General features: G+C 52.2%; 13 protein-coding genes across 13 annotated transcripts; 9 read left to right on the forward strand and 4 right to left on the reverse strand.

Annotated features, from left to right (window-relative positions):
• Positions 1 to 797: 797 nt before the first annotated feature.
• On the forward strand, positions 798 to 1953 carry N7443_010533 (aldo/keto reductase family protein; the record flags this gene model as incomplete). The annotated part of the gene is made up of 5 exons (XM_056890589.1): positions 798 to 872; positions 1006 to 1101; positions 1153 to 1334; positions 1386 to 1755; positions 1801 to 1953. 5 exons carry the CDS (start codon positions 798 to 800, stop codon positions 1951 to 1953), a joined length of 876 nt encoding a protein of 291 aa, XP_056737080.1.
• Positions 1954 to 2147: 194 nt separating this feature from the next.
• On the forward strand, positions 2148 to 3140 carry N7443_010534 (putative gamma-cysteine synthetase regulatory subunit; the record flags this gene model as incomplete). Its single annotated transcript, XM_056890590.1, has 2 exons — positions 2148 to 2170; positions 2219 to 3140. 2 exons carry the CDS (start codon positions 2148 to 2150, stop codon positions 3138 to 3140), a joined length of 945 nt encoding a protein of 314 aa, XP_056737081.1.
• Positions 3141 to 3268: 128 nt separating this feature from the next.
• On the reverse strand, positions 3269 to 4090 carry bud32 (serine/threonine protein kinase BUD32; the record flags this gene model as incomplete). Its single annotated transcript, XM_056890591.1, has 1 exon — positions 3269 to 4090. One exon carries the CDS (start codon positions 4088 to 4090, stop codon positions 3269 to 3271), a length of 822 nt encoding a protein of 273 aa, XP_056737082.1.
• A 1054-nt stretch (positions 4091 to 5144) lies between these two features.
• N7443_010536 (uncharacterized protein) lies at positions 5145 to 7021 on the forward strand (the record flags this gene model as incomplete). Its single annotated transcript, XM_056890592.1, has 2 exons — positions 5145 to 5879; positions 5933 to 7021. 2 exons carry the CDS (start codon positions 5145 to 5147, stop codon positions 7019 to 7021), a joined length of 1824 nt encoding a protein of 607 aa, XP_056737083.1.
• Positions 7022 to 7656: 635 nt separating this feature from the next.
• N7443_010537 (phosphoglycerate mutase family protein) lies at positions 7657 to 8671 on the forward strand (the record flags this gene model as incomplete). The annotated part of the gene is made up of 3 exons (XM_056890593.1): positions 7657 to 7776; positions 7835 to 8077; positions 8165 to 8671. The coding sequence occupies 3 exons, from the start codon at positions 7657 to 7659 to the stop codon at positions 8669 to 8671; spliced, it is 870 nt and encodes a 289-aa protein (XP_056737084.1).
• A 204-nt stretch (positions 8672 to 8875) lies between these two features.
• Positions 8876 to 9982, reverse strand: N7443_010538 (mitochondrial 54S ribosomal protein uL22m; the record flags this gene model as incomplete). The annotated part of the gene is made up of 2 exons (XM_056890594.1): positions 8876 to 9885; positions 9943 to 9982. 2 exons carry the CDS (start codon positions 9980 to 9982, stop codon positions 8876 to 8878), a joined length of 1050 nt encoding a protein of 349 aa, XP_056737085.1.
• An 840-nt stretch (positions 9983 to 10822) lies between these two features.
• N7443_010539 (U6 snRNP complex subunit PRP24) lies at positions 10823 to 14742 on the forward strand (the record flags this gene model as incomplete). The annotated part of the gene is made up of 2 exons (XM_056890595.1): positions 10823 to 13384; positions 13435 to 14742. The coding sequence occupies 2 exons, from the start codon at positions 10823 to 10825 to the stop codon at positions 14740 to 14742; spliced, it is 3870 nt and encodes a 1289-aa protein (XP_056737086.1).
• An 876-nt stretch (positions 14743 to 15618) lies between these two features.
• N7443_010540 (uncharacterized protein) lies at positions 15619 to 16445 on the forward strand (the record flags this gene model as incomplete). The annotated part of the gene is made up of 4 exons (XM_056890596.1): positions 15619 to 15718; positions 15797 to 15858; positions 15913 to 16203; positions 16254 to 16445. The coding sequence occupies 4 exons, from the start codon at positions 15619 to 15621 to the stop codon at positions 16443 to 16445; spliced, it is 645 nt and encodes a 214-aa protein (XP_056737087.1).
• Positions 16446 to 17038: 593 nt separating this feature from the next.
• On the reverse strand, positions 17039 to 18374 carry N7443_010541 (DUF3500 domain-containing protein; the record flags this gene model as incomplete). The annotated part of the gene is made up of 2 exons (XM_056890597.1): positions 17039 to 18114; positions 18167 to 18374. 2 exons carry the CDS (start codon positions 18372 to 18374, stop codon positions 17039 to 17041), a joined length of 1284 nt encoding a protein of 427 aa, XP_056737088.1.
• A 1079-nt stretch (positions 18375 to 19453) lies between these two features.
• On the forward strand, positions 19454 to 20549 carry N7443_010542 (cupin domain-containing protein; the record flags this gene model as incomplete). The annotated part of the gene is made up of 2 exons (XM_056890598.1): positions 19454 to 19756; positions 19815 to 20549. 2 exons carry the CDS (start codon positions 19454 to 19456, stop codon positions 20547 to 20549), a joined length of 1038 nt encoding a protein of 345 aa, XP_056737089.1.
• A 379-nt stretch (positions 20550 to 20928) lies between these two features.
• Positions 20929 to 23437, forward strand: N7443_010543 (Zn(II)2Cys6 transcription factor; the record flags this gene model as incomplete). The annotated part of the gene is made up of 9 exons (XM_056890599.1): positions 20929 to 21079; positions 21132 to 21195; positions 21273 to 22059; positions 22110 to 22143; positions 22190 to 22301; positions 22360 to 22380; positions 22436 to 22770; positions 22829 to 23003; positions 23053 to 23437. The coding sequence occupies 9 exons, from the start codon at positions 20929 to 20931 to the stop codon at positions 23435 to 23437; spliced, it is 2064 nt and encodes a 687-aa protein (XP_056737090.1).
• A 392-nt stretch (positions 23438 to 23829) lies between these two features.
• N7443_010544 (glutathione S-transferase family protein) lies at positions 23830 to 24543 on the forward strand (the record flags this gene model as incomplete). Its single annotated transcript, XM_056890600.1, has 1 exon — positions 23830 to 24543. One exon carries the CDS (start codon positions 23830 to 23832, stop codon positions 24541 to 24543), a length of 714 nt encoding a protein of 237 aa, XP_056737091.1.
• A 139-nt stretch (positions 24544 to 24682) lies between these two features.
• On the reverse strand, positions 24683 to 26333 carry N7443_010545 (putative monooxygenase; the record flags this gene model as incomplete). Its single annotated transcript, XM_056890601.1, has 7 exons — positions 24683 to 24812; positions 24867 to 24970; positions 25029 to 25218; positions 25275 to 25323; positions 25375 to 25430; positions 25481 to 26271; positions 26331 to 26333. The coding sequence occupies 7 exons, from the start codon at positions 26331 to 26333 to the stop codon at positions 24683 to 24685; spliced, it is 1323 nt and encodes a 440-aa protein (XP_056737092.1).
• Positions 26334 to 26683: the final 350 nt, after the last annotated feature.

The following is a 26683-nucleotide window of genomic DNA, read 5'->3' on the forward strand; positions in this document are numbered from 1 at the left end:
ATAGTATACTTCAGGTAGGCTACGCTACTAGATCGTAGATTGTATATTCGGACTAGAAAGAGCATTAAAAAGGACCTAAATAGGAAGCTAATACTTTGTTCTTAGGCACATTCGAAGTTATTCAAATAGACAGACACCTTGAGAAGAGAATAGAAAGGAGGTTAAAAAGGGCTTCAGGAAAATATCTAGAACGACATGAAGAAAAAACTAAAGAATTACGTGCTCAAGCTTATTTAAATTGTCTTCTCAATCGGGCTTCAATTTGTAATATTTTTCTCTATAGCCTCCCACCTCTAGGAGACTTCAGTGTTGGTAAATTACGAAAGACATATCTATTTCAATACTGAAACCTAGGATTGTTTATAGTTATGTAGAGTACTTCAATAGGGAGAGCAAATCCAGGAGACTGCCATTCCTACACAAAAACAGCGAACGCAGAAGGAGAAGGAGGCTTTGAAAGAATACAACCTAGCGGCTGAGAGGAATTAGTACATCCTAGGAATTACCGACGACAAGAAGTCGTCAGTCTCAGAAAAATCACGGCGCTGTATAGAACTTAAAAAACACAGTTATTGGAAAAGAGAAACCAAAAACAAGGGATCCGAATGAAACCCGTACAACTTACGAAAGGCCGATCACAAGACCATCGTTGGCCCCGGAGCAGACGGAGATGACAATTGCCCCCACTTGGGATGATCTCATACCTTCGTAGGTCTCAACGTCGTCTTCCTTTCTTTCGACCTGCCTGTTTCCTCTCTATCCAACCTAAGACTTTGCGACATTGGAAAAATCACAAAATGGCGACCAAATACACCCTCCGGTCTAGACACCGGATGCTATCGGGCCATGAGATCCCGGTCATTGGATACGGGGTAAGTGCTTCTGTAGACTTGGATACTGACTATGGAACTGTCTATAGCGACTGACTAGCTCCTGGAGCCAGTCTTTCTCGGACAAGAACTGACAAGCCGTCACTTTGACAGTCTTATATGATGTGCGTATCAGATGGTAACCCCGCATAGCAGCCCGACTAATAACGACAGCCCTCCATCCGTGACAGAAAAGGTCACCGCAGAGGCAATTAAGGCGGGATTCCGCCATGTAAGTGTTTCGCTATCTGTTCTTTACGATGGATCTAACCTCTCGCGCCAGATTGACTCGGCCATCATGTACGGAAACGAGAAGGCCTGTGGCCAGGCCTTGCTGAACTCTGGAATTGACCGCTCTGAGCTATTCTTCACGACCAAGATCCCACCAGGATCAATGGGATATTCTCAGACGAAGAGAGCTGTGGACTCGAGTCTGCGAGAGGCAGGCCATGCCTATTTCGATCTGTACGTTTATACATCTATGCAAATTCTTTCGATACGACTAATGCGGTCAAGAATCCTCCTCCACGCCCCCTATGGCGGCAAAGAAGCCCGTCTTGGATCGTGGCGCGCACTGGTTGAGGCCCAGAAAGCAGGCAAGACCAAGTCCATTGGTGTCTCCAACTTTGGTGTCCACCACCTGGAAGAGCTGGAGGAGTACATCAAAGGCGGAGGCGGCGGTGAGATTTCCGTCGGCCAGTGGGAGTTGCACCCGTGGCTGGACCATTCTGATATCGCGGAGTGGTGCCATGAGCGCGGGATCATCGTCGAGGCGTACTCACCTCTGGCACATGGTGAGCGGCTTCGGGAGCCGGTACTGAAGAGTCTCGGGCAGAAGCACGGCAAGAGCCCGGCTCAGGTTTTGATTCGATGGAGTTTGCAGATGGTTAGTATCGTACATTTAAACGTTGGCGTATGCTGATCGAATTAGGGATTCCTGCCTCTGCCCAAATCTGTGACTCCGCACCGGATCAAGGAGAACGCGGAGGTGTTTGACTTTGAGTTATCAGCGGAGGATATGAAATTGTTGGATACTGGGGAGTATTCGCCGACGGATTGGGATCCAACCGTGGATGTGGATTAGGATGACAAGTTGTTGATGTAAAAGTGATAAGTAGAAAAACATAGATCGAATGCCGTGGAGCCGTGGATTTGTCAGGGATTCTCGGAGGGGCTATCGCGGGGTCCAATTTCCAGCGCGACCTCTCCAAACCTTTCCTTTTCTCCTTTCCGTATGAAACCTGAACTTTCTGTCCTGCTTCACTGATCAACGCCATCATGAAGTTGATCCTCTCCACCTCGTAAGTGGTTCTCCCGGAGAATCCATCAACTCGGCTGACTCGGCGCAGAAATATCATGAAGGGCGGCCGGCCCGTCATTCGCCTGCCGCTCACACAAAAGTCAAACGTCGAGCTTATCATCTCTCTTCGCTCGAACTTCATCGCTTCCCAGCAGATCGATTCCAACGGCTCTACAAATGGTAATGCGAACGGGTCTCATTCCATCCGACAGGACTACAGGTCATGGACAACAGAACAAGACGGAGCTCTCTACATCCCCGCGATTGATTTCTCGCACCCCGGTCTGTCCGAGGAGCGCGATCAGTACGATATTACCGTGAAACTGTTCTACTTGCCGGGAATCCCGATGTCGAGACGATGCGCACACACCCGCGAGGCGATTGACTTGGTATTGAAGGAGCTACATGTGAAATCTATTGACCTGCTCATCGTGTCGTTCCCTGGAATCTTGTTCGATGCCGATGACGACAGCGAAGATGAGGAGGCCTCGCTGAACGGAGAACCGGACGACTTCGATAGTATGGTGCAGACATGGCGGGTGTTGGAATCTCTTCACGAGCAAGGCATGATCGCACAGTTGGGCGTGGCCGAGTTCGGCAGTGAACGTCTGGCGCGTTTTCTCCCGCATACTCAAGTCAAGCCCTCTGTGGACCAGATTAACCTGAAAGACTGCTGTGTCGTGCCCAAGTCTTTGATTCTCTATGCTAAGCAGGAGAAGATTCAGCTTCTGACCCATAACGACTGCAACGATATCCTTCCGGTCGGCACAACGAGAGAGCTCCTTGGACCCACGGAGCAAGGTGCAGGAATCCTGGCTTCTGCCCCGCAGGCCGAGGATGGGATTCAAGGAGACGTGGAGCCACAGTGGGTGGTGAAGTACACAGCCGTGGTCAAGGATCGCGGTGTGGTCGAGAACAAGGGATATTTCGCACTAGCGGACGTCGGCCCATGCGTCAAGGACCGGGCGTGAAAGATAAGGAAATGGTCGTCAAGCATTCATTCATAATTTCAGCGTGGCGTTTTGAGGGTCCAGACGAACTCCAGTATTAAGGAATGCATTCTCGACGGACAATTATATGCAAAAAGAAAACAGGCCCTTTATCCAAGCATGCTTCGCTTGCGGCCTCGTAACCGCACATCTGCAAGCCTCTTGAGCGTAGAAGTAGCGCCCTTGTAGCTCTCCCGATATCCCTGCAGCAAGGACTCGAAGAGGGGCTCTGAGCGGGGATGCGTGCTACCAATTGCTCGCTCCAGCACGTACAGATCCACGGCGCGGTCCTCGTCCTGTGCGCTCTGCGATGCAAGGCCGAAATCAATGAGGACGACCTCTCCCTCCATAGAAACACCCGTGGGGCCAGGATCCGAGGAGGTCGCTGGTAAACGTAGCATCAGGTTACTCGTCGTCAGATCGCCATGAACCACGCCGGCCTTGTGCAGCCCACCGAGAGCATGTCCCATGCGTCGCAGCAGACCCCGCACTCGCTCCTCCTCCTGCTCGAGCTGTGCCTGATCCAGCGATGAACTGTTCTTCTTTAACCATGCTTCCCATTGCTCAAGCACGACGCGCACAACGGGGCCGTCAATCCATTCCATGAGCAGCCAGGCTCCGCCCCAGCCGCCATCCTCGCCGCCCTGACCCTCCCAGTCCAGTGACAGCACGGCGGGGACACTGACACCTTCCCGGACCAATTTCACCAAGCATCGTGCTTCTTGAACGATCCGTTGCCGGGTCAAGCGACGATCGAGAATCGGGTGTCGGTATGGTTTGGAGGGGCGGATCTTGAGGGCGGCCGGAATGGAGGGGTCAAGAGAGACAGTTTTGTAGAGGTGGGCCTCGGCGCCCTGGGTGAGGAGAACGGGTGCCGGGCTCGTATTTGTAAAAGGCGAGGGGAGCGGCGGAGGCTTATATTCGTCAGTCATGGCGATCGATAGATATGGTTGTGTGTAGCTGTTTAGAGCTGGTGGGAAAAAGTTCCGCACGGAGATCACACAGTGGGGCCGATTCGCGACGCTCTCGACTCTGGACTCGCGGATCAACTTCTCGTCTCTACTTTTATCTTTATTTCCTTATTCTTTCATCCGATCAGGCCTATAGGTATTGGAGATCTTTCAAGCTTACTCACTACATTGCAGATGAACATTGCAGATTATACACGGGCTTCCTCTAGGCGTGACAGAGAGTCACTCGCGATCCCGACTTGGAACCCTGGACCTCTCTCACTGTGAGATGGCACGATTGCATCCGCCAGACCTTGGCTGCAGATACCGTTGCCATCAATTGGGCTGTGTTGTCAAATCAGAGGGGCCAGCGCGGGCATTAAGCTGCAGACTAGCAGGTTAAGCTCGTGAGATTGAAATTGGTGATCTTGAAAACGAGGCTGAGCACTGCGCTCGGATCATCACCAAGTCACTTGATACACTTGATACATTTGATTGCTCTGACATGAGGTCATTTCCCCAAGGTACCTCCTGGGCGAATTGCCCCATTACGCCGGGTCTACTACATGCCCACTGTAACACCCAATTCTCCCATGGAAAAGGGCTCGGCGAGATGATTATGATGACCACAGGAAAAGAGACAAACCAGGGAACAACAGGCCCTCGGCATAAAAATTATGACGGCCCCGCTGTGATCAGCTCTCAGCCCCCCAATGAGACCCCATAGCCCCAATCAGAACGATGAGTCACTGCGCAAGTCCAACACGAGGGCCTGAGTCGGGGTCCAGAACGGGTTTAGCGTAAGTCGGGGACCCCGAAGCGGGAAGGCGTGTTTCGCTGGTGCGGGCGCATATACAACGGGTGTTCACCCTGCCTCAGGTTCTTTTTGGTTGTTCTTCTTTTGACGGTCTTCGGATCCTATTGTTTACTGTTTTTACCCCGGGATTATCTAGGCCCTGTGCCCCCGCGTCTCTCTTTTATTCCCTCTATAGATACCGTGTGACAGTGATTCAGTGATACCCTACCCCCCGAAGCAATGGCGTCCGTTCAATCTCCATTCTTCTATACGGAAGTCCCTGGTCAGTCCGACGAGTACGTCGACTTTGACCAGTTCCTCGACTTCACCTCGGTCGGTGGCGATGTCTCTTCCGCCTCCGCCAACTCCGTCTCGCCCGAAATGGGGCTTCCCTACGATGCTGACATGTTCGGCAATGACCTCCCTGACTTCACCCACCCCACTTTCCCGGACATGCTCAACTATGAGATGTCCCAGGATGCATTCCTGGATCAGTCCCCCGACATGGGGTTGATGCAGGACCCGGCGCCAGTGTTTGACGATGCTGCGTTCCACGGCTACCAACCTTACGACTTCAGGCAATTGGTTGAGGCCCAAGCCGCCGCTGACCCGCGCATTACCTCCACCAAGGAGAAGCGGCGCGAGGCTTCAATCGCTCTGCACCTCCAGCGTTTGTGTGATGCTACCGCCCTCGACTTGGAAATGTCCTCCGACTCCAACACCAGCTTCTCCTCCCCAAGCTGGTCCGATTGCATGCGCGAGAGCATCTCTCCCAAGCCGACAAGCACCAGCCCCGAGAGTACTCCAGTCTCTTCCCAAGAGAGTGGGGGCATGGAAATGGTCCTTGACCTGAACATGAACGCCGCCGCCAACCTGCCCAAGAAGCAGAAGCCTCGTTCCCAGGCTCAGAAGGAGAACTACATCAAGGCCCGCAAGTACGGCGCTTGCGAGAAGCACAAGAAGCAGCACAAGAGGGTAAGTCCTTAATTTGCCCTTGTAATGTCATCCGATATCTAATGTTCTTCTAGTGCAACTGCCTGGAGAAGGCCGCCGCCCGCGCGGGCGTCAACGATGTCCCGATGGACGTTTCTTACAGGGAACGCCCGAGACCACAGAATGTCCCGATGCCAGTCCTCCCAGACACGCGACCGTACAGTCTACCGGGCCACGAGCCAACGCTGGTTTCACCTACACTACGCCCTACTGCCAAGGTGATCAAGAAACTCACAAGCACCAACTCGCCGCGCTACGATTCATCGCTTTGTACGACGGCACTGCAACAATCCGTCAAGACGAAGAGCAGCGTCGACAGTGTTGCGGGTCACGATCCACGAAACAGCCTGACCGTTGTGCAGTCTTCCGTCAAGGTTGGACAGCACGTCCAAAGCTCACCGAGCCGCGTTCCACGAAAGAACACCATCGTCGTTCTATCACCAATTCGGGATGGAAAGCACGTTCGCAGCCCACCGGGCCATGTACTGACATCCCAGTCTCCAACTATGCGCCCGTCCGTCAAGACGATTCAGAGCTTTGTTGGCCAGCAAGTGTCCTGGTTCTCTGCGCTTGGATCTACCCCAACAAGCAACTCTGTGCGTTCCTCGGAAAGCAAACTCACCAGCCAAGCTATGCCGCGGACAAACCGGTCCGACACGGGCACAGTACGTGCGCCAAACCTGGAAGTTCGGCGCGCGGGACAGACTGCGGTATCGCGGCATATCAAGGACGAGTCGACATCACCGGCAGCCAACCCAATCCAGACCCAATCTCCCAGGAGGGTCCAGAGCCGTGGAGTCCTGGCCATGTCAGGACTCACTCAACGCCCAGCCGTTCTCGAAAGTTCGATGCAGCCGTTGGCGATTCTCACGACTGGACTGCAATCCGCGGCCTCGGGTCTGTTTGGTCAAAGTGCCTCAATGGTTCGTCGTTGTGCCGCACAAATTGGAGAATTATTCGCGACGAATGTTCTCGCATTTGCTGGCACTTGGCGATCTTCCCTGCTCTTTACCACCTGGTTGGAGGACGTGGCCTATAAGGGTCTTTCTATTGGTGGCAGGAGTTTGATGTCTGCTAAGAAGGGTCTCCAGCTGCATAGTATGCGTACCTTTTGGTCTGCATAAACTGGTTACCTTCTGTTTGCTAGGCTACTGCCAGGCAAATGGATTGAACCTGTCCTTTGAGCCGCTCTGGATGATTTTTTTTTTGAGCAACCATTGAAGCTTGGTTTATGCATTTGGCAACAATATTGCGCTGGAGTTGATGGGTAAAACTTGTTTGCATAGACATTTAGATCTATACCTTGACTGGATAAAATCCTGCTATGATATGAAATATGAAAAAGTCATTATGATTATGATTTACACTCATCTGTAAACCTTGGGATGAAGAGCAGTCGAGTAATGCAAGTACCGTAGAAGGTTGAGTGCGCTCAATGGAGCTCCACTGCCCCACCACGCTTCTTACAACCGCCCCCGTGTCCAGCAAAACACACCTTTCACATTTCCCAAGGCCCATCAATTATGGCACGAGAAACCTTTAAATTCAGCACAGAGGTTGGCTACTTTCTTCAAGATGAGCCCTCTACTGATCCAGCCACCTTTGACTATGTAAGCCCAACTCCGAGAGCATCAAAGAGGCCCACTAACACACTCAGGTCTCATCAAACTTCGGTCTCATAGACCGAGAATACAACCTTCAATCAGGTTTCCCCAAGAACCCTACCCAATGGGAGAAGTTCCGGGAGCAAATCGAATACATGAACGATTTCCCCAATTCAGACAAGACCGATGTCCAGTACAAGGTTCTCTTCCTTGGACGGCACGGCGAAGGTGTCCATAACGTCGCCGAGAGACGCTACGGTACTCAAGCATGGGATGTACGTATCTTTTTCTTAGCCTGATATGTGAAGTGTCTTTGCTCATCAATGTCAACAGGACTACTGGTCCCTCTTGGACGGAGACGAGTACGGCTCATGGGTAGATGCCCGCCTAACAGAAGTGGGCATCTCCCAAGCCAAGACTGCGCACGACGCGTGGGCAAAGCAGATCAAGCAGAATATTCCCTCACCACAGTCGTACTATGTCAGCCCGTTGAATCGATGCTGTCAGACGGCACAAGTTACCTTCGAGGGACTTGACATGCCTCTCACAAGTCCCTTCAGACCGGTCATCAAGGAGGTAAGATGCAACTCTTCCTTGCAAACACAGTTATAGCTGGTTGGCGTAGCATTTGAAATGGGGTTGGGAAAACTAATATTGAATCAGCTCCTACGTGAAACAATGGGCGTACACACCTGTGATAGTCGATCCAAGGCATCTGCAATCGCAGCCGAGTTCCCCGAATATCAATTCGAGCCTGGCTTCTCAGAAGATGACTTGTTGTATGACACGAAGACACGAGAGTCCGATGAAGACCGGAATAGGCGGCTACAGACTTTGCTGAATGATATCTTCGGCAATGACAAGAATATCTTCCTCTCGCTGACAGCGCATTCAGGTGCTATTACTAGTATCTTGGAGGTGGTTGGGCATCGGAAGTTTCCACTACAGACCGGCGCGGTGATACCGGTTCTCGTTAGGGCGGAAAAGAAACAATCATCCTCTGCATCGAAAAGTGAGGTAGGGCCTCAGATTAAGGCGTTTGTGGAGAAAGCTCGTAGAGACGTGGAGTTTAAGAGGCTGATGGAGGCTGTGGGATCAGACCGGGCGTCAACCGAAGAAAGGGCTGCTTTCCAGAAGCATGTTGATGATGCTGCGGATAAAGATGCTTAAATAATGTCCATGAGATGTGTATTGAATTTTGTATATTGTACATGGGCTACTTGCCCGGCTTTCTACTGCTAGATGCAAAACTTCTGCACACTCCCGGCCAGGGAAACTGAAAAAAAAAACAACCAAAAGAGACCCAGTACATCCACTGGTGGAATGCAGGTGTAAATAATACAACTCAACGCCAAAAGGGAATCTCGCTCGCAATTACCAGCTGTAGTACTGGTTCTGAGCAGAGATCTTGCGGTCTGGCAACTGGGTCCAGAGCTGTGATCTCCGCTTCCGCAGCGCATCGGCTTCACGGTCCTGCCACTGACGGATGCGAGTTTTCTCCTCCTTCAACACCACCGAGAGACCAGTGGCCGGGGGACGGAGAGTGTTGATCGTGCCACGGGCACGGTGGTCCATGCCGAATCCGTACGGTCCACGGTTGACCCACGCTTGCTCGACGTAGATTGATGTCGGGTCGGTAATCCTCTTGCGCTCGCCGTCCTTGAGGGTAATGGTGACGGGCTTGGGGGTCTCACCCTCGGCCGGGAGGCCCATGCCGGCACGGACCATGGCGACGTTCTTCGCGTGCTCCAGGTGTCCCAACACGTCCTTAGCGGCCTTCTTTTTGCTGAAACGCATCTGCAGGATAGCCTCGTCGATGTTCTTGCCCGCGATCTGGCGGGCCAGAGGACCCAGCTTCTTGACGGAGGTCTTGAACCAGTGTGACTTCTCCAGGGTTTCGCGCTCGGTGCGCTTAATCTGGACGGCTTTCGGGATGCGGCCGCGTTTGCGGATCTCGCGGATGACCATCTTCTGTTCCCAGCGGAATTGGGCCTTGGGGTTGGGGTTCAAGGCCATTTGCATGCGGTCCTTGTTGCGCTCCTCCACAGGTGCATTCTCCAGCTGTCCCGCTTGTTGCTCTTGGAGCTGCTGCTTCTTACGTTTGATGTTGGCACCCGAGGCGATGTCGTCGGCGAAAATGGAGCTAGCACCCAGATCACCCTCGTCTTGCTGGGGGGCGGACGGAGTGTGAGTAGCCTTTCCGAGACTTTGAGGCCCATTGGCCCCCGTGGCCAAGCCTGTCCCTTTGAGCAGAGACTTTTCCTTCTTAGTATACCATTGCTTGATTCCAGCCAAGAACCCGGGTTTCTGGTCATCCTGAGCGCGATAGGTCGGAGTCGTGGTCAATGTCCGCCGGGGGACGAACGAGACGGGGGTCCGGGCCGCTAAATAGAACAATCAGCATGAATTAGGTCTTGAGAATCGAGAGAGAATGAACGCACCGGCCCGAACAAGCTGCCCGGATGGATAGACGACACCCATTGTGATCGTTGGAATGGAGTGTTGTTGGTATGGACGACGGTGCAAAAAAAGGTGATAGAAGCGGACTGCGTAAATGGCGGTTACAGCCGACCGTAGACTTATCATGCCTGAGGCATGATATCGTGAGATGATTGATCAGATTGGGAAATCGCATCGCAACCTTTTATTAATTATTAACTCCAAGAACTTGGGACAGATATTTGGCGACGCTTGAACCTTATAGGGGACCTGCTCTGCATAATCTGCCCATAGTCAAGGCTTGCATTCCCTCCCACCGTCATCTCCACAGGGAAGATCCACTAGCCCTCATCTTCCCTCTTTCAGGGCCTTCAGTGCTTCTCCCTCCATCGGCACCTTTTCCCTTTCCATCCTCCTTCTCCCCCTACCCCTCCTCCTCTATCACTTTACCAGGTCATCAGGCTCCTGCCTGTCCCTATCCTACATGCTTCGCTCTCGACGTACTTAACACCTGTGATCGAACCTAACTGGGACCTCTCCCGCTCTTTCTTCCACACGTTCCTTTTCGCGGCCTCTCCTCGGTCCCCTTCGGTCTTCTCGAAAAACAACTGTTGCAAAACGACTCAAGCTTCGCGCACTAATTAAAGCGCGATATCCCTGGCGACTGCGGAATCCGGCACATCGAGACGGGATCTGAATACTGAGCTGTGTTGGCGGATGCAGGAATGGATGTGTCGTTGAGACATATCGTGGCTGTCGTCTGAACTGGATCTCTGCTATTTTAGCACTATCCGTGACCTCTGGTTCTTGACATATCTTTGACTTCTCTGTCGCTCCTTCTATTTTTCCAGGGTGTGTAGTAGACTTTGAAAATCCGGCAACATGGATATCAATTCACTGCTTTCCCCGGACTCAAATCCGCAATCTGGGAACTCGACGCCCGTGCCCGGCCCTCCGTCGAATAACGCACCAGCTCCAAGCCCGGCCCCATCGTCCTCTCCCCATAAAGCTATCCAACGCGCACGGTCGGGTCCTGGTCGCAAAGGAAAGGTATCCTCGCCTCTTGCGCAGCAGGTGTATGCGCCACCTTCCATGGCCGAGTCGTCCCCGCCAGCTGCAAGCCCTCCTATCGCCTCCAACCCTAGCAGTGGCAATGGCGCAGCTACTGTGACCGAACGACCACCCTCGAGACAACCACCGACTGGGATGGATACCTTGGCAGACCTGGCTTCGATGCAGCACCACCAGCCGCAAGCTGGCAGGAATCCCCCCTCCATGCTGCGGAACACCGAGTCGTATCAGAGCCAGCTCTCTCCCTCCACTATTCACCCTCATGTGAATCCTATCAACCATAACACGCCGGCCGCCCGTACATCCTTCGATATCGCAATGTCAGAGGGCCCGCGGGCAAGCGCGCGGAGAAATTACATTCAGACATCGCTCGAGCCGGACGCGCAGCACTCGGCGACTAGTTTGTTCAATCAAATCCAGGAAAACCCCCACACCTATGAAGCGCACGTCCAGTTTATCGGGTTGTTGCATGCAGGCTTCGTAAACCACGTGTACCCGCCCAACAATCCGGATATCCATGGCGACCCGCAGCGATACGATCTTCTTAAGGATCTTCGAACTGCTCGGGAGGAAATGGATAAGCTTTTCGCGATGGGTGAAGATCTTTGGGCCGAATGGATCCAGGATGAAAGCATGTTGGCTCATTCAGTAACGGAGCGTATTGCCGTGATGGAGCTTTGCCAACGATCGGTCGAAGAAGAATTTGGCAGCACACAGCTCTGGCATATCTATGGTGAATGGGTACTCTACCTTTACAACTCTGCGGCCGGTGAAGGTGGAGCTGGCCAGTGGACTGAAGAAGACCGGTTGGTTGGGCGTGAAGTTTTCAGCTGGCAGTCGGTCTTAGATGTGTGGCAACGGGCCGCGGAAGCCACTCGGTGGAGGATCAACAACAGTCACCTTGTTTGGGACCGATTGCTGGAGCTTTATACCCAGGACCTCTCACAAGCCCCCTCCCAAGAAAAGATCAATCATCTTCGGGGCTTATACGATGTCCGACTGCAGACGCCCCACGCGACCTGGGATCAGACCTTCCAGACTTTCTCGAGTTTCGTTTCTACATACTATGAATCCAACTACGAAGAAATCATGTCCAAAACAGTTGCTCAGGGATCGAAAGCGAAGAATCTTTATGACTCTCGTGAAGAACATGAACTTCGATTGAGCAAGGTGCAGGAATCTGGTGATAAGACCCTTGAGTGGACAGCTTATACCGAGTACATCGATTGGGAATTGAGTCGCAACCGGCGACGTGACTACAACTTTGAACTCGCAAATGCTATTTACCAGCGCGCTGTTCTACATTTCCCTACAGACGTCTCTTTATGGGAAGACTATGTTATGTTCCTCATCGGCGAATCCATGCATAATCACACCTCCACCACGACCATCGCAACTCTTGACCGGGCAACTCGGCATTGCCCTTGGTCTGGTAACCTCTGGTCTCAGTATCTACTAAGCTCAGAACGCGAGGGCCAGTCATTCTCCAAGATCTCGAACATTAAACACAAGGCTACTAGCACTGGGCTTCTTGATGCTGGAGGCATGGAAGAGGTTCTCAAAGTTCATGTCACCTGGTGCAGCTACCTTCGTCGACGTGCGTTCCTCTCTGAAGCTACCGACGAGGATCTAGATGTGGCAGAGGTTGGCATTCGCTCGGCAATTGAGAGTGTACAAGAGCTAGGTGAGAAGAAGTATGGTCGCTCATACCAGGGCGATCCTCTCTTCCGCTTGGAGCGCATTTACATTCGATACCTCAGCGAAAGTGGCAGTTGGGACAGCGCACGTGAGACCTTCAAGGGCCTTGTTCCTCGCCGCGGCAACAGTTATGAATTCTGGCTTACTTACTATGGATGGGAGCTTATCTCGTGGAGCAAGTTTGTTCAAGGCGAGGCTACAGTGGACGCCGCGAGGCGGACACCCAACCCAAGCTATGCGACTGCAGTTTTGAAGCAAGCCATCAAACGCCAAGATCTTGACTGGCCGGAGAAGATTGTGCATACTTACATCGCTCACTGTGAGGACTACGAGGACTCGGACGAGCTGCAACTTGCGGTCATTGAGACCCGAAAGGCTATGAGAGCTGTCACCGCTCGAAGGGAAACGGAAGCACGCGAAGCTGCCGCGGCTCAACAGCAGCAGCAGCAACAGTGGGAGGCCGCGGCTGCCGAAGCGTCTACGTCGGAGAAGAGAAAACGTGAGGATGATGCGAATGGCGAGCCCACTAGCAAGAAGGCTCGTGGTGAAGAGACGGCCATCAAGGAAGAGGAGGAGCCCGTGGGACCTAGTCGTGATCGCGAGCATGCAACTGTGGTTGTCAAGAACTTGCCGCACGAGACATCCGAGCACCAGGTCCGACAATTCTTCCGCCACGTAAGTCCAGCTTTGCCCTGTCATATCAACCTATACTGACCAGATTACAGATCGGCACCATAAATGGCGTCAAGATGATGCGCGGTGAAGATAAGAAGTCGGAGGTTTCAATCATCGAGTTCGAAACACAAGAAGAAGCTCTTAGTGCCCAGACTCGGGATCAAAAGGACTTCCATGGAAATACCATTGAAGTGCAGATTGATACCAACACCACCTTGTATGTCACGAATTTCCCCCCGACTGCTGATGAGGAGTACATTCGTAACCTCTTCAGTAAGTACGGCGAAGTTCTTGAAGTACGCTTCCCATCGCTCAAGTATCAAACCAAACGCCGATTCTGCTACGTGCAGTTTGCTACTTCCAGTGCAGCACACCAGGCTACCGAACTTGACGGTACATCTACTGAGAAAGGCTTCAAGCTCGTTGCCAAGATCTCTGACCCTTCCCAAAAGCAGGACCGCTCCGGGGCCATGCAGGAAGGACGTGAGATCTTCTGCAAGAATCTTGACTTCAAGCTCAGCGAGAAGGAGGTGCAGGAGGCGTTTGCGAGATTCGGCACAATCGAGAAGCTCCATATGCCAGTCAATGTCGATGGCACTCGTAGAGGGTTCTGCTTTATAACCTTCTCCACAAAAGAAGAAGCTGAAGCTGCTCTCGTGATGAATGAGGAGATGCTCGGATCCCGTCGTTTACAAGTCAACCCTAGTGGCCAAACCGGTGCCAAGCGCATGGCAAGCACCATCATCTCGCGTGTTCGCACATCGGCCTCTCCATCTGCAGAGGTCAACGGTGATGGCTCAGATGCGGTGGAAACGAGTGGTGACCGCGGTAATCGCACACTCGGCTTAATGAATATCCCGGATACAGTTAACGACGCTCGAATCCGCGCCCTGGTGGAGCCATTCGGACAGTTAATCAAGATCGTTCTGCGGCCGGACCATCAAGGCGCCATCGTGGAGTTTGCCGACGTCAACGATGCTGGAAAAGCATCGCTGGCTCTCGAAGGGAAAGAAATTGTCCCGGGTCGCCCGCTTCACGTTGGAAGTGTTGCTGAGTTGAAAACGCTCAATGCTGACCGCAAGACCGACCGGGTCACCTCGATCAAGCATGAGAAGCCGAAGACCAACCTCCAACCGGCGGGTCCCATCAGACGCCCTCAGCAGCCCGGAGCCCGTGGAGGCCGCCGAGGCGGACTTGGCCTGAAACGAACCACCGCGCCCGGCGGACCGGCGGACAAAGCGACACTCGACAGCGACAGGATGGATACCACAGCTGACAACAAGGATGGCGACGGTGGCAAGTCCAAAAAGAGCAATGATGATTTCCGTGCGATGCTGCAGCAGAACCGTACGGCGTGAAGTGCAATGGCAATGAAAGTAACCGGCGTAAACATTCCTTATGGCATGAATCTGGTTGGCGTTTGTCTTTTCTCAGCGGCCCCAATACTACCTCGCGATCCGTATGTATCATATCATCCGGGTGGCTCTCTTTTTGCTGGGCCTCGTGCCTTCCTGTACATTATGTCTCTGTACCGCTGGCTTTTAGTTTTAATGATGACGGCTGTTCCAGGAGATCCTTCGTTTCACGAGGGGGTTTCCAATCATGCATGACGTGTTTGTATATGGCCTGTACAACTCTACGGCGCTCGAAGGAGTATAGATGTAGAGGGGGAGAGATTTGGATAAAGTCACGCACCGAACAGATAGGTTGAAAATGCACCGGCAGGTACTTCTGGTTAGCTGCCTGGTTATGGATCCATGCCTTGTACCGTCGTGAGAGCCGTGTTCCTGGCCAGGAACTAGGGTGGGTGACCTTAGGTACATGGCAGCCCCCTGAAACCAACCCGAGCCCGTTGAATCTGTAATGCAAATCCGTAGAACATGACAAAGGTCAGAATCAAGGAAAAAGCATCACACACGCGACTAAAGAGATCGGCGTGCGGGTGCTCAGACGTTCTGTGCCCGGTTTTGGACTGCGGGGAGTTTGATAAGAAGGTGGGTCACGCCCCCCATGATCTTCTGCTTGAAACCTCTCGCTCTTCCCTCCAATGCGCTGCCTGGAGACATCGCTTTGATGCTTCCTTACAATACATCCTAATATTCGGAACGTCCAAGCCTTTCCCACCTGATTATTCTTCCCTGTCTTCAGCCCCTGGGGCTTCGATGCACCGTCCGCACGGGCCAACCGTCCCAAACCACCTACGCAATCGGCCATTCCTCTCTTAGACATCCACCATGGATTTCCGCCTCGTCCCTCGAGGCACCGACTGGAACTACACGGGCTTCCTAACCAAGACAATCGTCTACTCAGGGACATTAGTCTTTTTCCTGGCGTGTGAGTAGTTATGAGATCCGCGGTAACAGACTAGGCTGCAGTTCAGAGCTCTCGCTGACAAGGGGAACCACTTACCAGCCTTCGCCTTAACGCTGAGCTCCATCATAATCCCTAAATGGGTCAGCTATCACAGTGAGAAGGTGAAACTACACGCGCGATATTCTCCCTTGACTCTCCGCTGACCTTTTACGCAGCCTGCGCTCCACTATTCCTACGGCCTCCACAAACGCTGCTCCTCCCTCACCGATATCTGTGAAAGCTTCCCTCAGCGCGAAGACTGCCATGGCGATGACCGGTACTTCTGCTCCATGTGGCGCTCGGTCGGGTTCCTGATGTCGTTCGCGGTCGTGCTCCAGGGCATGAGCATAGTGACGTATATGGTGATTCTCTTGGGCGGAAAGCGGCTCCGTGAGAATGGATGGCGACTGCTTAGTCTGCTGATCGTTATGTCGGCGTTTCTACAGGCTGCGAGCATGTCTATAGTGGTAGGTTCCTCACAGCCCGGGGGTGGGTTGATACTGATTGTCTGCGCTAGGCATACCTCTACGATAATGAAGATCGGTTTTTCGTGGGCTGGAACCTCGATGAGTCGTGGGTCTTTTGTACCGTTAGCTGGTGCCTCGGTATTTTCTGTGCTGGCGCGATCGTTGTCGCGGCTCAGATTCTGCCCTCGGAGGGTGGGTATGAGCTTATCCCGGATAATGATGCACTCAGGGTGGATTCGTGATTTGCTCCCATTGCGGCTCGGTGCGGCTGTTTGAACATATTCTACGTCGACGAAATATACGCTATATGGGAATCTACCGAGGTGGAACGGTTGATCACTCGATTTCGGTTAACGATACACGAGTCCTTATTTTTTTTCGGCATGGTCTGCTTTTTGGTGGTGGTTTTAAAACCGATGTTTCTTCGTTTGGTCCCCCAAGAGCTCGTACTGTATATAATTTACGTTTCTTTCTTTTCAGTGCCTGGATGGAAAATACAACTAATACAGACCTTGAGATGATGGGGCGCATTCAAGAGTCATCCTTCGTTCATCCACTCGATATACTTTTTTCGTTCCAGACATACTACAGTAATACCAGATGGAGTATTTTCTTGTCGAATCAATCATATCTTCGTTGTTCGCATTGGAGACCTTCAAACAAGCAACCAGACCGGAGCATCAGCCATCGCAGTCTAAATAAGAACAAGAAACACTCCCATCAGACATATAGGCCCAATGCACAAGTGATCAAAGGTAGACACAAGAAAAATGCTTCATCAAAATTCATCGCATACAGTATACATGGGAGTGATTCATGCCACGACTGGCGCGACCTACCAAACAATGTGTTTCCCATTGATTCCCTCGATAGCAGGGATCTGAGCGCGCAGCGCCTGTCCATAGTCACCAGCGTTCGGGGTGCGGAGGAGGGTGTGAATGTGGAACTTCTTGGGCTCCTCGTTGTTAAGGAAGACACCGGAGTGGTGGTCGAACTCGACGAGAAGAACAGGGCTTTGAATGCGGTAGTAGAAGGGATCCTCGTCGCCGTAGCCTCCGATCCAGCAGAAGTAGGTCTCGGCCTCCCAGCGGCGCACCTCCTCGATCTTCTTAGCACGCGCCTTGGCGGGCAGGTATAAAAGGTACTGTTCCAGAATACCGTACATCAGCTTCTTCTGGTCCTCGTTGAATGTCGATGCCAGGATACCCTCGTATGGCACCTCGCGGTTATCGCGGTAGGCACCACACACGTGACGCTGGTCGTCCTTGTTCCAGCGGCCGGGGGGCATGGCGGGGTCCTTCATAAGGGCGAAGACACGGGCATTGGCCTGCAGCTCGGCCGAGAGGGACTGCATCAGCTCCAGACCGAGCTTCTCCTCGACCTGCATGATTCGAGTGCCGGCGTAGGGACCGACGTCGATTTCATTGGGCTCGGCACCGGTGAACCACGGCGAGGCAACAATCTGGCCCTTGTACAGGAAGACATTCAAGCACAGGTGGTGGCCATAGAAGGACCAACCCCACGGGCGATCTGTGGAGGGCTTTCCGAAGAGCGCAAAGTTGTAAGAGAATTCATTCATGACGCGGGGAGACTTGACGAGCTCGCCGAGGAAGTGGTTGATGCGCATGGCGCTGACGGCCTTTTCGTAGCCCTCGGGTGAGAGGGTGGCCCTCAGAATGTTCATGACTGCGTCGCGAATCTGCTCATTCACCTCGTCGAGGCGGACACCCTTGTGTGCGAGTAGGAACTCGGGGTTCGACCAGGTGCGCCACTGGGGCGAATCAATGTGGTAGCTGACGGCCTCCTTCTGCTTGTCGTCCAGCAGGGAGATCATGGATTGTGTCGCGGCCACGATCTCCTGGATCGGGACATCTTCATCTTGTAGTGTGAACAGGTCAGGACGGACCTTGCCTAGTGGATGTCAGCGATTGCATTACAGCTCAAGCTCATGATCGAATCTTACCGTCGGTAGTGACACCCTTGAAAGGCTCCTGCAACAGATCCAGCCAATGCATATACAGCGCGTGCAACCACGGCGGCTGCTTGCCAGTCTTAAAGGCGTGTGCATACTCATGCGCATCCTGGGTGCACATCACCTGGAACCGTGGAATGTTCAGGTCTGGCAGGTATTGACGGTACTCGCCGGTTGGTTTCTCTAGAGAAGACGACATGATGGCTGTAGGATAATTGACGAAGTGCGGAGGGAGGTGGGAACTCATCAAGTATTATACTCACCTCACCCCACACGAATCAGTGCAGGGCGGCGCGTCCCCACGAGCGTGGGGAGGGTGGGTGATATTTTATCCGCGCGTATGGTGAACCGGTGGCAATGCTTCATTTCAACCAATCTGGATGTCCCGGAAGGAGATTTATGAGGCAGAGGAGTGCCTCTCCTTTGGAGGAAAAAAAAAGATCTAAGCAACAAATTGTCGGTTCAACGACTCTCCGTGAAGAGTGAGATCATTCCACATCGGACGGGGTTGGGCCATTGTGGGAGACCCTGTTAACGGAGATTGGCTTCCGCGGGGTAAAAGTACGAGATGAATAGATGACCGATGTCGTGGGGTATCAGCCTCACTCTTCAAAAGCTCCCTTAATTCAATGAAATGTATCTTAGTCGCCCAGCTTCGCCCATGTCCTCGAACGGCTAAGGTCTACACAAGTGTGTAGATACCCCTGCAAACTGATACCCATACATAGGCGTGTATAACACAAGGCTAGGCCGTAGAGATCTATACAGATCGACAGCCCGATCATCGGCTTGGAGCCAGTGGAATTGCGTCAAAATCAAACGTGATGGTGGGGCTAGTGCAACGCGTACATGACGCGGGGCAGTTTGGCAGCTACACACCGTTGACCTCTCGATGCCTCGCCTGGATGGATTTCAATTTCTTTTGCCGACTCAGTCTAGAACATATTCATGTTAGTAATGCAAGTCTAGATACACCCCGGTTCATGCATGTAGGTAGTCGGCAGCTGTCAAGGCATTTGACCCCTCATTGATTGCTTAAGCGGCTCCGGTCGGCCTCTAACAACTCCGAATCCACCTTTGACAACAATAATAGAGCTCCAGGGCAGACAACGAGGCCAGACATGCAGCTAAACCCCGCGAAAGGCAACTCGGATCTTCCGGGCACGGCTTCTCCGCTCTCGGCATCAAAGTCCCCCGCATACCGACTCTGCAAGTTTAAAACCTTGGGAATCATCCGAAATTTGACTTTCTCGTAAACTTTTATTTTTCATCTACACAATGTCTTTGCCATTTTCCAATCAGCCTCCTGCAGACCGGGTGCCCTATGCCATCCCTCAGCTTGAGGGAGAGCGCATCACCATCCCCGGCAGCAAAGGTGTCTTCCGTATCCTCACCTCCTCCAAGCAGACCAATGGCTTGATGGCCGTTTTCCAGAGCGGTGCTACTATTTCGGATGCTCCTGGTTTCCACTATCACAACAAGGCGCACGATGTCTTCCTGGTCACGAAGGGATACTTGAAGCTGTGGAATGGAGACAAGTGCCGTATCATGGGTCCCGGCGATTTTGCCTATGTGCCTCCGGTATGAATTCAGAACACAATGAGATGAGGTACCTCGTTCGATCTAACAATGTCTACAGACAGTCGTCCACAACCCTGAAATGATCGGCCCCCACACAGAGATCCAGGGCTTGATTACCCCCGGCGACTGGGTCGATTTCTTCCGCTACGTCTCCGAGCCCTACGAAGGCATTCTGGTGCCCGAGACCGACAACCGCGATTTGAAGTCTATTCTGATTCCCAAAGTCATGGCTGCCAAGGGCAAGTTCGACGTTGTCTTCCAGCCTCACTATGAGCCCCCGGAGGTCAGCGAATGGACTAAGGAGGATGAGAAGTTGCCCGAAGGCAACGAGGGGTATTTCTTGCGCTCCAACACTGGACCCCGATGGATGCTGGGAGGAGTCATGTCCCGGCCGTTCGTTACTACCAAGCAAAGTGATAATGTCTGTGCCATCTCTAGCATTGAGTCATCGAAGGACTATGGCGAGACTGTATTCTCAAAATATATGACTTTCGAGAAGGTGGATCATTGCTTCTGCATCATGGAGGGTACTCTCAAGGTTAGCTTGCAAGGATCCGGGGAAACCCTCTTCCGCGAAGGCGAGACTGTGGTGATCCCTGCTGGTCAGGCTTTCTCTCTTGGATTTGAGAGCAAATATGTCAAGGTCCACTCCTTCAGCGATGGTGATGGTATCGAAGCTCTGATTCACCAGCTCGGCAAGCCTATTGAGGAAGTTGTACTGCCGGATCAGGTTCCTGAATGGGACGCTTCTCAGTTGGCTTCCGTAGCGAAGCAGCTCAATATGAGCCTCTAGGGCCGTTTAAATATAGTATAAAGGTCCGGTGTATATAGTTGCTTATTTACAAAGTTCTGAATGATGACTCCATGTTCCATGTCCAAGAATGACTCCAATCGGTTTCCTTCGGCAATTCACGCCGTCAGCGGGGTCCCCTCCTCGTGGAAATTGCCGAGTAGCTTCCCACCTCGCATTAGACTGAGCCACCATCCTAATTGACTGGTTCTACTAGCCCCGGACTTAAAGTGAGACACAACGCCCCCGCGGGGGTGTCACGTGGAGCCAAGGGAGGCCAAAGATCCCGGAATTTCCGGATGCATGTTCGTTATCATCTACATCCGACTAGCGTCGCGACCACGAACACTTACCCCAGATTTCACATTATCATGCTGGGATAATGGAATCAAGCCAGAGCCCGATTCTGCAGTCGGCTGTGGATGAGCCGGCTCCCAAGCGTGCTAAGCGACCGCGTGCTGCCCAAGCTTGCGACCGCTGCAGGACCAAGAAATACAAGTGCGACGAGCAGTATCCATGTGCCCATTGTAGAAGTGAGTGAATCCCTCGTATACATATTGCAGGCCTATGCTGAGAGACACGCAGAGAGTGGATTGGATTGCGTATACCAAGGCAACTATCGTGAGCGCGAAAGCAGCCGGTCTGCTAAGTATGGCATCCCTTTTGATCGCCTCGGCATATCAAACAAGCTTTTATTCACGTGCAATCAACTGACACGAATCGCAGTTATGTCGTTGACCTGGAGAAGAAAGTGGAAGAGCTGGCGTCAAAATTGCGCATTGCTGAGGCCCAAATTGCAGCACCTCCGCATCCCCTAAAGGGGCCAATGAGCCAACCGCCACTCTCCACAGGAATCGAGACACCGCCGGCCTCTATGGTTCGAACTGGGTCTACGCCTGGAGATGCGACAAAGATGCCCGGCGAGGCACGGGAGGAGTCAGCCGAGAGTGCTGACGAGATTAATGAGTTGAATCATCATACCAACGGGATTGAATTTCACGGAAGCACCTCATCAGCAGCACTCATCGGCCACCTCACGAAGGCACGAGAGACAAAAAGCCACGAGGAGCGTCTTCCTCGTCCTCTAGATTTCTCATTGATCTCCACATTGCATAATCCAAGCTTCTCGCCATCTTGTACCACTGGTCCAGCCCATCCAACATTGCTCGCATCTATCGAACAACAGAACTATTATTTTGATCAGGCACATGTCTTCATGAATGGATATTTCGAGAACATACATTTCATTCACCCATTTATCGACAAAGAAGACTTCCTGGTGCGCGCCAACAACCTTTGGTTCAACCGGGCGCATACTCCCGAGCCTAGTTTCGTTGCTCTATACCTGAGTGTTCTCTCGTTTGGATCCCTGGTGCGCGTGTGGGACGAGAGTACCCTTGCGGGAATGGGACGATTCGAATGGAGTCGCAAGTTATTTGGCGAGGCCCAAGCATATCTGAATTATCTACGGTTCTCGAATGATCTCGAGACAGTACAGTGTCTTTATTTGATGGTCTGTTGTCGTTACCTCCCCCCAGAACTTGATCTAACAAAAAGCCACAGGCGAAAGTTTGCCAAAACGAACTTAACCCTAACTGTGAGTTGCCCGGCCAGTGCTACTTGACTGATACTAATTTCAACAGTGGCATATATGTATCTTGGCTTAGCTGTACGCACTTGCCTTTCAGCGGGATTTAACAGAGAGGTTCAGTGTCCCAAGGACCAACGTACGAGCTGGATCTCAAGGACGTGGTGGTGAGTCAAAATTGAACTAATCTCGCGATACAAACGCTAACAAATTTTGGTGATTTAGGGGTTTGTTTTCGCTGGAAATGTAAGTATCGATCTCCAATGAGCTTTGATTACACTTATCTCTAATTATCTCCCAGTGAAATGGGATTCTCCGTCGGGCGGCCTGATACCCTGGGAATGGACGAATATCATAACCGAGCCATCCCAGAGCGAGATGACACAGAATATGCCATCATTCCTTGGATGATCGATTTTGCGCAGATCATCCGACGTGTGTCCATTCACATCTACCATTCCCGAATCACACTGCAAGAAAAGCTGCAGCTGGCGCTTCAGATCGAAATGGAAATGGACCGATGGCTTGCAAGACTCCCAGAGAAGATCAAGCCAGACATTGGCGCATACAGGCTTTCTCGAAGCGCGCTTCGGGATCCCAAATGGGCCCGAAGGCAACGGCTTGTGCTGGCTATTCGTGAGCGCCGTCTATTACTGTTGACACTGAAGCTAGCTAATTCTTGCATTCACAATAGGATTCTATAACGTGAAGATGCTCCTTTTCAGACCTTTCTTAAGCCACTTTACTCGCAAACTTCGACATCCTCCAAATGAACTGGAGGAAACTATCTCGAAATGCCTCGATGCCGCTATGAAGACAATCGAAGTCGTGCACGACATCTACCGAGTCCACACATTCTTCCGATGCTGGTGGGTTCATTTACTACCCACTACATTTCTCCTGCTTACCAAGTTACAGGTGGTACAACACAACCTATGTGATGTTTGCCACATCAACGCTCCTCCTCCCAATGTCAAAACTCGGCATGTGCGCCGAAACCATGCCGCTTCTACGATCCGTCGAAATGGGCGTCGAGATTCTGGAAGCTATGGAAGAATCTGTCGTGGCGCGCAAATCAGTGGAAATAATCCGGCAGTACCTTCGAGACTTCAGGGCCTCGGGAGCACAACCGCCAGCTGCCGGTACGGATGGTACCGAAGACATGGCTGGGAATGAGTCAGGCACAGGCAATGGATTTGAAATACCCGAGTGGGCTTATGGATTCGGGTTCCCCGATTACTCGTTCGACGGAATCGCCCGGCTATTTGATGATATTGGAGGGCTGCCTATGTTGGATGGTTAGCCTAATTGTTTCCTTTATTAGCGAGGAGTTCACAGGCCACGAGTCCTTCCCATTATGTTCTAGTGCTTATCAAGGGACTTAAACTACCCACTCAATCATGTGCATCCACTAATCTCACCGTGCTCGTGCTCGTTACGCACGTTCTTTGACTCATTCTAGCTGCATCACAATGGTAGTATTGAACAGTCGAAGAAACGTCCCCTGATGTCATGATCGTCGCCAAACAACAAAATAATCGGACTTCAGGAAACCGGAATTCAGCAATCGGAGTTTAGAACGTAGAGCGGGCCCGCACCACATTTAAAAGCTTGGAGTCCCGGCAAGCTGGTTCCTATTTCGATCGCCCGAGACTGCCTGTTCTTCCCCGCATAATCCGAACAATCCTACCAAATATGGTCTTGACCCTCCACCACCTCGGACTTTCCCAGTCCGAGCGCGTCATCTGGCTCGCCGAAGAGCTCGGCATTGACTACAAATATGTGCACCACAACCGCGACCCTATCTTCTCCCCGCAATCAATCAAAGACCTCCACCCCGCCGGCACGGCACCCGTAATGGAGGATGATCCCTCCCCCGTCACCGGATCAAAAGTCGTGATCGCCGAATCGGGAGCCATCGCGGACTACCTGATCGCGGTCCACGGCAACGGCCGCCTAGGACGTACGGCCAAGGACGGCGCAGAGTACGCGCCGTACCTTGAATGGTTCCACTTTGCCAATGGCAGTCTCCAGCCGACGCTATTCCGAGTGATGATGGCCCGAGGCCCGGCGTCTGATTCCAAGTCCCCGGTTGTTGCGCACACAGTAGCTAAATGGAACCATTTGCTCGACATGATGGATGCACGCTTGGGTGAGACGGGCGCTTACCTTGCTGGCAAGGAGTTGAGCGCTGCAGATATTATGACTGTCTTCACCCTGACCACGATGAGAGGGTTCTGTCCGATTGAGTTGGATACAGTGAAGAATGCGAATATCCTGGCCTATCTGAAGCGTATTGGCGAGCGACCGGCTTATCAGAAGGCCATGTTGAAGTGTGAGGGGGAGGGCTTCAAGCCGGTTCTTGGATCGAAGGCTGAGGCTTTTAATATTATGAAGCCTAAGATTTAGAGCCATGAATGGTAGATAGTTCTCTACTCTAATGACAATCTCTACATTTAATTGGTAGCTCGGAGGTTGTTCGAATATTTGAACCTGTCATTGAATCGGTATAGCTATGCAAAAGGTCTAATCTGTGGGAACGCCAATACTACAGAATTTGGCAGAACGAGCGTGAAGGTGTTGGTTGTGAGAACAGATCGGGGTTTTCTGCCACGGCCTTCTCAACTTCCTTGATGGCGTCGTATCCATACAGCCAGGGTTGAACTTCAGGACATGTCCTATAGTGAAAGGTATTAGCCATGTGATATATGCACAATAGAAGGAATACTCACCATCGGCTGGGGAAGTGGCCCTTGATCTCCTTTCCAAGTTGTGAGAGGAAGAGCTCGTCACGCTTCTTCTGCTCTTCGCCATCTTCCATGTGGAAGTCGTGTCTCTGTGGTGATGGTTAGCTACCTTGAACATTTGGTCGGATTTGAATTGAAGATGCTCACCTGCTTGAAGGTTTCGCGCACAATTGCTTCACCTCGAGACTTGCGGAGGCTCTCGTAGAGGCGCAGAATACGAGGTAATTGTGCCTTATCTGTCATGTGTCCCAGTAGAAGGCCCAGGACAGCACCATCTTCGAGGGAAGAATTGGCACCCTGTGCCAAGTATGGGAGCATGGGGTGACAAGAGTCACCACTGGTTGGCGTGTCAGTTCACGTTGCATGTTTTAAAGGTTCGATAGCAAAACTCACATGAAGACCAGATTTGAGGTATCGTTCACCCAATTCTCCATTTCGCCGTCTGTAGGCATGTTAGAAGCATTTCTAGTTTGAAGTACCGTTCAAACCTTACGGTGCATCAACTTCCACTTGTCCACGTTGGTCACATATGTAAGGAACTTGTTCAGACTGAGCAAAGAGTCAGTATAGTGACGATGGGATAGACCAGGGCCACTCACATTGGATCCCAACCGACAAAGAGCTTTTGCATCTCCTCCACAGAGCCAGCCTGCTTTGAGACACCCGGAGGCAGGTTATCCGGCACCAGCAGCACGATATTGTACATCTGGCCGCCGCGTAGCGAATAACCGACCGCATGAGCTCCAGGTCCAATCCAGAAATGCACTTCAGGGTTCTCAACCAGTGCTTTAAGGTCGGGATCAGAGATCTGATCGGCTGTCAAAACGATTCGGTACGCAAGATCTCCAGTGGGAATGGGTTCGTCTTTCTTCCCCACAAAGGCCTCACGACACTGGGACCACAGCCCATCCGCAGCGATAATCAAATCACCAGAGAAGGTCTTTCCCGCCACGGAATGCACAACAGTCGAGTCAAAATCAATACGCTCGATTCTCTCTCCAAAATGGAAAGTCACACCCAGATCCTTTGCCCGCGCAAACAGAGCCAGTTGCAAATCCCCACGATGCAAATCCACAAAGGGCGCATCGTATTTGGCGCGAATGTTCTTGTCAAAAGTGCTATCGTGGGCCAGAATCTGGCCAGAATAACGATGAACAGTCAACTTAGTGGGCTCTGCAGCTGCTTCCCATAATGAAGCGGGGAGTTCCCAGTACTTCAAAAGACGAGCTGCGTTTGGAGTGATTTGCAAGCCTGCCCCGACCTCTGCCAGTTGCCTGGCCTGCTCGATAACTGTGACTGAGTGACCGGAAAGAGCTGAAGAAATAGCCGTGGCAATGCCGCTGAGACCAGCTCCGACGATGACCACGCGCAGACGCGCATCTTCTGGGACCTGTTATGTGATCTGTTAACCAAGTCCCGGACACCCTGGTCACACTAGGCTATGCTTACCATCTTGAATGTGTGTTGAAATAATAAAGATCTGACGATAATTACTTGGAGGGAATTCCGAATTCTATAAAGAGAGAGAGATGGAACGAGCAGGGAGCTTGGATCTCGTGCAGCTCGTCAAGACAGTCGGAATGGCCGAGTCCCAGGACCCGCCACGACTCGGGATTGCCGACTTGCCCTATCCCCCCCCCCCTCCCGGATTTCCCATGTGCGGCACTCGCCTGTGATGAATAATGCACAGAAATCGATCCCAGGATGGACCTAGTGGAGACCTCGTCTCCGCTGTCATCCTGTTCGTCTGGGGTGCATAGTATGGGGAAGCTAACAGATCCCCGGTGGATCAGTCTGGGGTA

Source organism: Penicillium atrosanguineum (genome assembly GCF_028827265.1).
Source record: "Penicillium atrosanguineum strain IBT 20685 chromosome Unknown utg000008l_segment0_segment0, whole genome shotgun sequence".
Classification (NCBI taxonomy): domain Eukaryota; kingdom Fungi; phylum Ascomycota; class Eurotiomycetes; order Eurotiales; family Aspergillaceae; genus Penicillium; species Penicillium atrosanguineum.